This window comes from Glycine soja, chromosome 11, assembly GCF_004193775.1.
Source record: "Glycine soja cultivar W05 chromosome 11, ASM419377v2, whole genome shotgun sequence".
Lineage (NCBI taxonomy): Eukaryota > Viridiplantae > Streptophyta > Magnoliopsida > Fabales > Fabaceae > Glycine > Glycine soja.
This window is the reverse complement of record NC_041012.1, coordinates 1,270,363-1,283,481: the sequence shown is the minus strand read 5'-3', so window position 1 is coordinate 1,283,481 and position 13,119 is coordinate 1,270,363. Positions and strand designations below refer to the sequence as shown.

The 13,119-nt window shown below is 29.0% G+C and overlaps 1 protein-coding gene across 1 annotated transcript; it reads right to left on the bottom strand.

The window, feature by feature from the left end:
- Nucleotides 1-1,179: 1,179 nt before the first annotated feature.
- LOC114375056 (ethylene-responsive transcription factor ERF061-like) lies at nucleotides 1,180-2,691 on the bottom strand. The gene has a single exon (XM_028332801.1). The coding sequence runs from the start codon at nucleotides 2,417-2,419 to the stop codon at nucleotides 1,442-1,444; it is 978 nt and encodes a 325-aa protein (XP_028188602.1). The 5' UTR covers nucleotides 2,420-2,691; the 3' UTR covers nucleotides 1,180-1,441.
- Between the last annotated feature and the right edge of the window lie 10,428 nt (nucleotides 2,692-13,119).

Here is a 13,119-nt window from a genome sequence, read left to right as displayed (position 1 = left end):
ATGTTTGCTGTGCTGGTGATCGACGGTCTTTGTTCGTTGCGTCGTTGGTTTAATTAGAATTTATAAATTTATTTTACATAAATTGTTTTTATCGGCAAAAACAGATTTTATTTACTTAGGTACAAGGGGTACCATATCCCAAATACAATGAAATATAACCTTTACCTCCCAAGCTGTAATAACAAATTAAAGTCACAAAACACCTCCTATATCAAATTAAAATCGCCAAATACGTACTCATGTTATCTGTTGTGAGTCCTGCCAACAATCCTACAGCCCTATATAAATTTCATTTTGTAAAATTAAATTTTGTTAAAATTTAAATTTTCAGTAAATCAATTTATGAGTAAAATATTTATTAAAATTTAATTCTGACATAATATTACTTTAGTCATGTTAATAAGAAAAATATACTTCTGGGACATGTTATTAATTTTTCTTTAAAAATAAAAGGTGTTCTAAAGAAGAAACTTAAAGTACACAAATAAATATATAATTATTAAAAAATAAAAAATTTCTTAAAGCATGTCCTGTACTAAGGATCTTAAATGATTTCTTAACTCATCATTTTTTTAAATCCTAATTAATATATATATCACAACAGATTTAAAAACTAACAAAATTTCACTTCAATATAATTTTTTTTAACAAAGTTTATAACATACTTTCTAAGGTAGAAAAATACTTTTTTATTATTAAGACACAGTTGCTTATATCGCAAATTGTTAATACAAGCAACCAGTTATTGTATGAGTACCCAACCTCATCTATTTCAATAATTAAAAACTCGTGAAATTTTTTAAGAATTCATAGGAACTTAGTCAACCAAATGAATTAGAGAACCTCTTATTTAAATGTTAACAAAATATTAGGTTAAAAGACATTTTTTATCAATATAAATACTAAATCAATTTGTATTCACAGTTAAAGTGATGGAGTGTTAGCAATAAAAGTTTGGTACTATTAAGCGTGAAACCCAACATATTAGACACTATTTTGGAGACAATTCTCGTGTAGCAGGCAGGGGTTTTAATTTGTCGAACAACCAGCAACGCAACCAAACAGAATATTTACAAGCGGAGTTCCAATTAATTAATGTTAGGAAATGAAATGAGTAAAATATCTTATCCGGAGACAAAATTAGTACTAGAAATCAGAACTAAAGTGCAATTGGTGAAGTTGCAGACAGAAGAAGTGGTGTGAATAAGAAAAATTAAAATGGAGGAGGGAGAAGTCTATCACAACAAGAGCAATAGGAAGCAACTGCCTTGAGCAAAAAACCCACAGCCATACCAATCCTACTCAAAACGCTAAAGGACCTCTCATCATTCCGACAAACAAAAACAAGACCACACTAATAATAATATATATACACATGACATCAGCGGTGGTCGCTGTAAGTAACCTAATTAATTAAAGACAGAAAGACAGTATTAATGAATTAAACGGCCAGAACCTCCCAAATCAACTCGGGATCGAAGGAAGGCAATCTAGCCAGAGAACAACCTTCGAACAACTCCTCTGTTTCCATTGATTGACACTCCGTCGAAACCGAGGCCGGCGAGAACAAATCGTTCGCCCAATTATCGTAAAAAATCGAAGGTGGCGACAACGGCTGCGACAGCGATGACGAAGAGCAAGAAGAGGAGTTGATCTTCTGCCCGCCATTAGGGTCAGTGCTGCCCGAACTATCATGAAGCTTCTTCTTGGTGGCATTCTTTTTGGCTCTCTCCTTTTTGACCTTCTGGCATATGGCTTGAATTTTGGCGTCTACGGAGGACTTCAAGGCGTTCAATCTCGCAGAGTCACCGAATCCCAGCTTGGTGGGGTCCTTGAGATTGGGAAAGTTCAAGCGCGCGTACTCTCCACGGAGCTTATAGGCGGCGCGGTCGTAGGCGTAGGCAGCAGCTTCGGCGGTGTCGTAGGTTCCCAACCACACTCTCATCCTGTTCTGAGGGAGTCTAATTTCCGCCACCCATTTTCCCCAGTGCCTCTGCCTCACTCCCCTGTACAGCTTTTTCTTACAAGGCTTCGTCAACGAATAACAACTCAACGAAGAACTCCTGCAAACAGAGTTTATAGACGTATTTGCCAAGGATCTGGGAATATTATAAGACCCGTTATTGTTCCCATTTCCTCGGCTTTCTTGGTAGAATTTTTGGAGGATGTCCCTTTGGCGGAGGTACACGGAAGAGCCTAAAGACTCACACCCCGAAGACCTAAAGGGTTCTAAATCATCTAACACGGAGTTGCTACTAGTGCTGCCATTTGTTGTTTGTGGGCAATTGGAGAAAATTGAGTCAAGGGTGTTTGTGCCACTGCCACTTGCTAATATGAGCTTTGACAAAGAGGACCCAATATTAGTACCCTCTTGGTCTTGGATTTCAAGCTGTGACTTTGTGTCTCGCATTCCCTCCATGATTTCTTTAGGCAAAAACTTTCCGGTGTACTTTTCACCGAAAATAACTGGTTCCTCTTCCCTGCTGTATAGGAAACAAAAATAGTAGTTTTTGTAGCTTTAGAAGGTAGTGAGGATCAATGAAACAAGTTGCAGGTTATGTGGAAAAGAAAACAAGGGGATGGTGATAATTGATATAAGTAATGGCTTTTGGGGGGTTTGAAACAGTATGCTAGGACTCTTACCATGGGCAGGGTGTATTTATAGAAACAGGAAGCACTTTCCTACAGATTTTTCCATATCATATCATACAGCGCAACAAATCCCCGTTCACACAACGTGATCCTTTCATTCGTCTCAAAATGTCTCTGTGACCTGGCTTATGATCCAAAATGACTTAAATGCCCTCACTTAGCTAATGCTAGTACTACTGTATCAGTACGTAACTAATTATGCATGTTAGTTTAAATTCAAAACCTAGTATCATGGTTTGAGCAAAAAAGTACAAGCGAAACTTTTTGAGTTTTGTCCAAAGTTTTGGAAATATTCCAATCGCAATCTAAACACACTATAGAATCTTTTTTTCTATCTGATTTATTTTTAACAAAGGGTAGGAATTAATATTTTGCTTCCGGTAATATTTAAATATTTTTTCATTTATAATTAAAACAAAAAGTGGGGTTTTGCTTTTTAAATCTAAATATCTTGAACCCCCCCCCCCCCCCCCCCCCCCCCGAAAATCACTATTTTTAATAAAACTACACAAACAAACTCTATAGACACTTCAATTTATACAATAAAATTTGGTGATAGAATTTTAAAGAGTAAATGGTGTATATCATGTTAAATTTTTATTGACAGTTAACTTCATCATATTATAGATATTTTTATTTAAATAAAATAACATGTATAGTCTTAAATTAAAAACATATAGTAACATTTCAATCAAAACTATGATTTATATAAATTATCTCAACTTTACATGTAACTAATTAAAATATTTTGCTTAGTTAATTATTAAGAGGGAAGAAATGAGGATAAAGGGAAGAGCATAACATCTAGAAGCAAGTTGGCAAAAGTCAAAGGCCAATAAGTGTGGAGGAGCAGTGGAAGCACCATTGTTATTTGTTTATCAAAGACATAAATTAAAGCCATGAAGAATTTCACTTGAATGACTTGATTATAGCCAAATGAATTTACTCCAAAACAAAAATAGGGGCAGGGGCAAGAATTTTTATTGTATATTTTGATTTGATTAGGGGTTCAGATTTGACACCCTCATGGTCCATAAAGATAGGGTCCATATCGATGACCTTTGCACTACATCACCAAAGAAAAGCCTACTTTTGCAATTTACTGCAGCATATGGTGCGACTTATGAGAACGTGATGAGAGGAGATAGAAGTAGTTTCACAGGTCATAACGTGTCATTCCAAAAAGGTCCTTTTCTCCGAACCACCCGTTTCCTACTCCAACACGTATTATTGGGCCTCTCTTACTAGTAACACTAATTCGACATTACTTAAACTCTTTTTAAAATCTTTAAAGTAAACAAGTATTTTTTATATTTTAATATACTATAATTTTAAATTAGTATTTCTTTTAAAAAATTTACATAAAATTTTGAGTAATAATATTATTGGAGCAACAAGATATTTTTACAATATTTTTTTATAATTCATTTTTTAATCTCTCCTTTTACCACATAATTTATTTAATCTTATATTTCTTTTTTCTTCTCTTCTTATCCCTCTTAATTAAAAAAATTATACCAAAGTTATTTCTCTTATATCTTCTAGCGGGAAATAATATGAATAACATTAAACTGTATTAAATATAATGCCATCGATCTTTCTTTGCGACAGACCTCATTGCTAAACGAGGGGTGTGAGGGATGGGACGGGGATCTAAGAATGAAACCGTAAGAAATAATGGAACTCATGCATGGTCATGTCTCTTTGGGTATTAACATCCACTTGGCACTAAGCAAAAAAAAAAAAATGCTTATGGCTAAAAACCAAGAGTTCAAGACCCATTTAATCAAATTTCCTTAAACCGCAATCAGAATCAAATTATGCACTATTTGTTTGAAGAACTATTAATATTTATTCCAGGATAAGCATTAATAGGGGATGAATACACTATCTATTTATGTTGACTTTCAAAGCTGTACAGCAACGTGTCTATGCCACCCATCTTGAATTAGAAACATAGCATTCAATGTGATAGCGATACTTTTTAAGCTATTTCCTGTTGAAGACATATGAAGTGAATTAGTCAATAGTGACAAATTATTTTCCTAGAAAAAGAAAAAGAAACAATGATATATTTGTATAAGTAATAGAAGCTTTAAGTAGGAATCACATGGGGAATCAAGGCATTTCACACTGATGACTGATGCGTGTCTGCCATGAAGTTTCATTACTGTTGTAATAGCCCATTAATAATCATATGTAAGCGTACGTTGTCCTACGCAGAAATCAAATTAAAAATGTCCGCATGCATGCACTCTGAACGAAATGTTGATTAGAGTTAGTTACCATCAGGTATGGGGAGCACATGCTGATTGCCAAAGCCTCCCTATTTTTCCTGTCATAGAGTTTAGGCGCGAGGATAGATGTGAGATTCAAAACTAAGCTTTTAGGCCGTAATTATTTCTTATATTGAATTGAACCGTATAACCGATTCTTTTTTCCAATAAAAATCTATGTATACATGTATGTGTCATGTGTCAACGTGTAGGAATGGCCAAGACTGGAGAGTTTTATGGTATGTTTCATTCATGAAAGAAAATGAGTAAAAAGTTAAGTGGTTTTTTATTTTTTTATTAATTGTTTGATAAAAGAAAAAATAAAAGAAAGGAAAAATAAATTATACTGCTTATTACATGATTTTATGTTATACATTTAATTTTGAGAGAAGATCGAGAGCTAGGGCACAATTATCCACTGGAAGCCACGGATTGAACATTAAATGGAGAGAGAGAGATCAGAGAGGTTAGAGATATAGTTGGAACAGGTGATAGAGTGATTTGCTTGTGTGAAAAAAAAGAATAAAAAAATACAAATGTAAAATCCACATATTCTAAAAAAAAATTCTCTATATTTCTTTTGATTTGAACACAACCAAATGGCGCCTAATCCATCTGCAGGGTATCATTTGTTTGGATTGATGTCTGGAGGGTATGATGGTTGTTGATGATGAAGTGAGAAACTCAAACAAGAATAGTAAACCAACCCATCAATATCAAAGTGGGGACAACAGTCACCAATCAATAGGCATGGTATATTAAAGACGTAAAGGTGTCTGTGAAAATGTATGGGGCGGTAGGCCTTTCTTTGAAATGTGAAGGACAACACTTGTGAAAGGACACTCCTCAGTATTTCCAAGGCCCAAAACCCTTCTCTTCTGTACATATGCATGTGACCCGACCTAACACCAATCACCAATGAGATGAGATCTGTAGTCAGTGGAGAACCCTCCTCTTCAACGTTTTTAGTGTAATATTGTAATTTACTACTACTATCAAATTACAATCACCGTACGTGTGGCATGGCATCTATAGTAGTAGTACTATTGGGGCCCAACACTTTTTAATCCAATCTTTGTAGTAATTAACTAATTATAGAAGAGGGGGCAGTTAGGTAAATGCGTGAGGTATAAATAAAGTGTGAATTGGAGGTGTGCAAATAGAAAGAAAACGCGTGGAATTGAGTCTGAAAAAGGTGGAATTTGGCAGTATATGATTAATAAATGGCAAGATGGCAGTATACGGCGGATAGTTGGGCCGCGGCGCTCCTCCACTCCGACTCCATCTCCTTTTCTTTCACCACGTAGCACCCTTATCTCTTGGATCTATATCCACATTATAAGACCTCAATTTCTCGTTAAATTTTACACAAAACTCATTAATCACCCTTCTTTCTAACCATTTTGAATCTCCTGCCTAATGTCTCATCTAAAAAAGTATTTTAAAGTTGGCATATGATGGTTTTTCCTTTATGTCTTTTTTAATAGATGTGTTTATTTGAGGAAAAATGAGAGTAGATAGAAATCTATTTAGTATAAGGAATAGAAATATACAAGAGAGGAGTGGGGAAGAAAAAAATAGATATGAAGTATTGTGAATTTTAGGGGTATTTAACTTCAAAAAATATATATGAAAGAGAGAGAGAAAAATATTACTGAAAATGGAAATCATTTTTTTTTCCAAAACAAAAAATTCTTTATAATTTATAATGAAAATCGAATTCCGTCCATTACTATATATATAATCGATTGTGGATAAAACATAATTAATACTATTCAAAATCTCACCTGTTGAACGTGGAAATAAAAATCTGTGAAATCTAGGACAAAAATCTTGTCATTTATTTAATTATTTTTATGCAAATCAAACGTCCAATCTTCCTTCAATTTCTCCTTAACTTCTTCCGTTTCTCCTCCCTCCATTTCCACTATGATAATAGACATAATTTTCATCTTCTTATTTTTTTAAACATGTAATTTTAATTTTCTTATATTTTAATTAGGATATTTTATCTCTTATTTTTTAAAAATTCATGATTTTAAGTCTTTCATTTTTTAATTGAGGCATTTTAACTTTTACTTTTAAAAAATCTATAACTTTGATCTTTATGATTAATTTTAAACGTTAATTTATGTATTTTATAAATATCGATTAACATGTGTTTGTTTATTATTTACATGACACATGTTTTTTTAAAATTATTTAATTGTTAACAAACTTAATTTATTAAAAAAATAATTAAAAAAGTATATAATAAAGTTTGAGATTGAAAAAGAAAATTAAAATTACAGATTTTTTAAAAAGTAGAGATAAAATATCTAAATTAAAAAATAAAATTAAAATAAAAGATAAAATATTTTAATTAAAAACTATAAAGACTAAAATTATAAATTTAAAAAAAAAATAAGAGAACACAATTACAAAATAAATATAATGATAATATTATTAAAAAAAATTATTATGATTGTATTTATTAGATATAAATATACAGATTGAGAAATTGGTTGTGTCTGAATTGAATCCCGGAGTGCATCTGCATGGTATTAGTTAGGGAAAGGAATTTGAAAGATGTAGGTGGCGTTGGGGCCATGAAAGAAACTGAAGGAGCCCCTCACATGCTCATTGGATTTGGGATAGGTAGTAGGCTCCATTTCGAGACCAGACACTGTTGCTGACTCTATGGTCCCCCACCCACCCACACACACACCTCAACCTTTGCCTTACAATATGGAATATTAAATTATATCATAAATGTTAATCACTTTATTTCTTTACACAATTAATACAAATTTTTAAGTTTTTAATATGTCTGATACTATAAATTAAACTGTACTTTTTATAAGTTTTATCTGTTTTTTAACCTCAACAATTAAGAAACTGAAATACTCATTAACAGGCGTCAAATCTTGTTTTACACATTATTTTGCTGTATGGATCTGCTCATCGTCTACAAAATAATTTTACAATTTGTGGATTGGATAATATTTGTATTTAAGTATAACTGCACTTGGACTCACCTTCTAACTTTCTTTATATCTTCTCGTTCTAAACAAAGGAAAAGTCATTTCATTCTAAAATTTTCAACTCCCAAATTTCTCCAACAACAATTCAAATGAGATTAAACAAACTCTGCAGAAAAACACAGCATACGATATGATTCCAGCTGCATATCACAGAGTACTTATCTCTCTACACAAGATCTTCACTAGAAATATAAATCTGCGGAGAAAACACCCTAATTTAGTCTTTAATTTGGCAAGTATTCATACTTTAGTCTCTAAATTTAGACAAGTTAAAACCCTCACTATAAACACTCTCGTTCAAGACAATTATTTTAATTTATATATAAAAAATAATTATAATAATTATGATTTTTTATAAAAAAAATATATCAAAATAATTATTTTATTATTTTTCTCATACGATAAAAAATAATTTTGCAAAGGAGTATCATCTTAACTTAAACAAATTATCTTTAAATCACCCATGGAGATGGACATGTTTAACTCGGTTAGTTGAAAGTACATGAATTATAGATGAAAACTAATTATTCACCTGGTCGTTAACGTTTTTGAGAAATTATTTTAGTAAGCCTTTAATCGAAAGATGTATGGTAAAAAAATTGATATAACTGACATATGTAATTTTTTTAGTTGTTATCTACAATCAGGGCAGAGCCAGAAATTTGGTTACAAGGGGCCAAGAAAAAAATTGCATTAAAAAAATATTAAAGAAATTAATACAATATCATATATCTAAAATTATTTGATAAATAAAAAATATATATATAACTACATTGAGTACAAAGATAATACTATATGAGAAAAAAAATTAGATAGATAAAATAATTAATTTTAGATAATTATATGTAGGTATCTCAACATTACCAACATTTCATTAATACTTATAATTTCTCTTTATCTTTCTTAAAAACATTAGATCATGTTAACTTTCATACTTATATATTTTTCTCTTTTTATCTTTCTGAGTATCATCTAACATAATAATTTTCCTATAATTTTATTATAAATTTTAGGGGAGCCATAATTTTTTTTTCATAGTAACGTAAGTGCATTTAAAAAATTTGGGGGGAGACATGGCCCCTGCAGGTCCCCCTCCTCCCTCTGCCCCTGTCTACAACAATTTTTTTTTTATATAAATTGTTATTCTTTTTAATTGGTTTTTATTTTATTAACAATCTTGTTCGACACATGATTACATATTAAAGGTGAGTGCCTATCAAACAAATATTTGAATTATGTTTCCTCACATTGTGAAATAATCTCTTTCACTAGGTTCAACTCTTATTAATCAGTTGACAAGCATTATAAAAAAATTTGAGACGTATAAATTATAATTTATTATTTTTTTGTCTATTTTAGATTTAATATTTTGATAAAATTTCTCATTTATGTTTTCTTTAATAACATATCATTTTGATTGTTATACTATATTTTTTTAATTTTTAATGAAATATTTTATCTTTAAATAATACTAAATAATAAGAGTTTGAAATTAACTAAAAGAATGAAAATATAATTATTTTAAAATAAAAAATATAAAAAATATACAAACATATCCTTTTACAGTAAACAAATTATGTATTAACAGTATAACTTTTTTTAGATTGCCATCCAATCAGAAATTGTCATTGTAAGTTTACTTATTTTTACAAAAATAATTTTAAGAGTTATATTTATCATGATTTTTAATTGGTTGTCTATGTAAAAATATTTTATTTTGTCAATTCATAGAAATTAAACTTTTTTATGTCCTTTTACGGTCATTAGCTAACTTAATAATAGTGGTTAATGAGTAAGGCCTATTTAATCTTTTATTTTATTTTTTTTCATTGGTCATTTATCATTTAAGAAGTTTAATTTTGTCCTTCATCTTATGTCTTTATTTAGTTTAGTCATTTACTTTTTTTAAAAAATATTTTAATCATTTATCTTTCTTTTTTTCAATTTGGTCCATTTAAGATTCAGGTTGATAATCATTTAAGAATGGACATTTTTAGTTAATAATGAAGTGGAGGGAAATGAGAGAAAATTGAAAAAAAAATCATTTTTAAATGATTAACAATCCTAATTTTAAATAGATTGAATAATCAAATTAAATAAAAAAATAAGATAAAAAACTAAGTTGAACTAAAAATTAAAATAAAATATCAAATAAAATTTATAAAAAAATAAAAGACAAATTAAAAAAAGATAACTAATCAAATTAAACTTTTTAAAATATAAATAATAAAACTGAAGAAAAAAATAAGATAAAAGACCAACCAGATGAAATGCTTCTAACTTACAAATCAGTTAACCAAAAAAAATATTATTCAGTTGCCAAGTAACTTTACTTAGAAACAAACTTAATAATGAGCTAGTTTTAGTTTATTTATAACCTTTTGACCAAGACAAAAAAAAAAAGAAAGTGTCCCTAATTAGTTAGGAAAGAGAGGGTGAGAGGGGAAAGGTTGTTGTTGATGGGATTAAGGTGAGCTTTGAAGGCAGAACATAATGGTAATGGATCTCCTTAACTGAATATACGACTCATTTAATTTCAAACAGAATTTTTAAGTACATTGTCTTTTGAGTTTGAGGTTCTCTGTTTTTTTCCACAGAATGTGGCAATGAGCTGTGTTTATACACTGCTGCTTCTCAAACGTTGTCTTTGACTTCTTACCAGGTCGGTTTGACAAATCAAGGGTTTAGGCCTTAGGGGTTCTGTTTAGTTTTTATTAGATATATTCTCTTCATGATTACAATAATACCCTCTTATATATTTTCACTTGTTTTTTCATGTTTAGTTATTTGTAGAGCTAACTATAAAATACGTGAAAGAAAATGCTCTGTTGTTTGCATTAATTATAGATTATAGAATGTTACCTTATTTTATTTCTTAGTTTTTGTAATTTTTTTAAAAAATTAAGTTAACAATTTATAATTGTGGATTTGTGGTGGAAAAATCTTTAATTACACCGAACTAGCTAGTTCAAGTTATTTGGTTTATTTTTATAATTAATTAATATGTTTTCATTAATAATTATTAAATATTAATTTTTATTTTGTTTCTTGTTATTCAAACTTTTGTAAAGAAAACTGTAAAGATCATATTTTTATTTTCATAATTTTCTTTACAGCTTACAAAACTTAAAAATATAAAACAACGAAAAGATATTTTTAGGATCATTTACGGAAGTATATCAATTAAAAAATAAAAACTTTTATAGGTTCATTGTTTTTATTAATCTCCGGCATTGATAATTAAAAATGTTCCGTTTATTTCATTTTTAGAAAATTAAAAAAATAATATTATTTTATAATCGTTAACAGAAAGTATGTCTACTAAAAATTAAAAAAATCTAATTCAATTAGATAAACAAGATACTTGAGTATGATAAATTTTTTAGTATCTTTTCCTATTCCTACTTATAAAAATAAAATAAAAAAAACAATCCAGCCACAAACTGCTACCAAAACACATATTTTGTTTTCTTAAGCCGAACCAACTAGTACATAACCAGTGATTAGATGGAGACCTGGTCGTCTGATCGACTCGAGATATTACAAAAAAATGATAAATGATTTTTATAATAACATCAAATAGAGGTATATATAATTCAGCGAAGAAAGAAAGAAAATAGTAGTTTTTTTTTTTTTAAATACCATTGTTTAATATATTTTTTTAATCTTTAGAGGAGATTTACATGTCATCAGATAAAAGATTAATTAAATAATTAAAAAAAGAAAAAAGAAACAAAATGTGATGACTTCGATCTCTTTTATTAGCAAAATTAACAAATAACATTTGTAAATAAAAAATTACAAATAACATAATTAAAAAAACTTTTTGTTTCTATAAATAAATGTTGTTGATGATTAAAAATATTGTTTTTTATCATTTAAGTTAAGGATTACTCAAAACTATATCATTAGAATGAATGTGTATGAGTTTGTTTAACTATAATGTGAGATTATAAAGATTAATTAGTAAAATATGAAAACTACAAATGAGTTGTTTAAATTGTATATATTGAAGTTGTTCTTGAAGAATAAAATAAATAAAAAAATCATGTTTTTTTATATTAAAGATATAAGAGTTTTATTTTTACCGAGTTCTGAAATACTCTTCAAAATTTCTATTAATAATTTGATCTCCCGCTTGGTGTGTCAACTCTCCGAGTAGTGGGATAGTACCTACAAAATCACTCCAATACTAAAGTCGGTATGTTAGTAATTAAAATAATGTGTAATTGAAAAATAAATTACATGTAATATACTCATATATTTATAATAATAGAGTTTGTCAATTATCATGAAAAGTTACTGAAGTATGAGTAAGTGGAATAGAGGGTTATTATTCAATGCATGTTGCCGAGTAAAAGTTTCTATTTTTGTTCAACTTAATAAAAGCTAAGTATGAAAATATTATTTTAATGCTGCTTATTAGAATTCTTAATTTAATATACTGTTTCTTGCTTAGTTGTAGTTGTTGTGATCTTATAGAACCCTCAAATCGGGATACGCTGACTTTTGAAGATTGAAGAGGCCATATGGCCTACGGGCAACGCCGACATCACGTGGGTTGGTCATAAATGATGATTTTCTACGGCCATTCTTTTTTCTTTTTTTTTTCAGATAGGTTTCTAACATCAAAATTCGCTGAGTAATTACTAATGCCTTATTAATGCATCATAAACTGCCGCCTTAGGTCTATGGGTAACTATACTTATTATTTAGTGGTACGATAATAATGATGTTAAATCATTTTCTTCCACTTATTTTATTCTTATCTACTAATTTTAATATAGATCTTCTAACTAAAAGTAGTATTAGAATATAGATTAAGAAATATAAAAACATATTATAAAGATGATAAATAATTGATACTCTCAATGCAATACACAATAATTAACTATTGATAATAATTTCTGTTAAATAATTATTTTTTTTATCGATTATTATTCACATAAAAATATCTTATAATTATCATATATTTATCATCATCACAAATATAATATTATTTAGTCAAATTGTTTCTTCCTCGTCGAATACAATTCACATAAATAATTTCATAATAATATCTATGTAATTTTAATTAAATCAATTTTTACAATAAAAATTATTTTAACAATATATTGCATGAATTAATTTAATTAAAAAATACTAGACATACAAATAAATAAAAATAA

Excerpts from the sequence above, each read along its gene's own strand:
- LOC114375056 (XM_028332801.1), bottom strand. The coding sequence starts at position 2,419 with ATGGAGGGAATGCGAGACACAAAGTCACAGCTTGAAATCCAAGACCAA.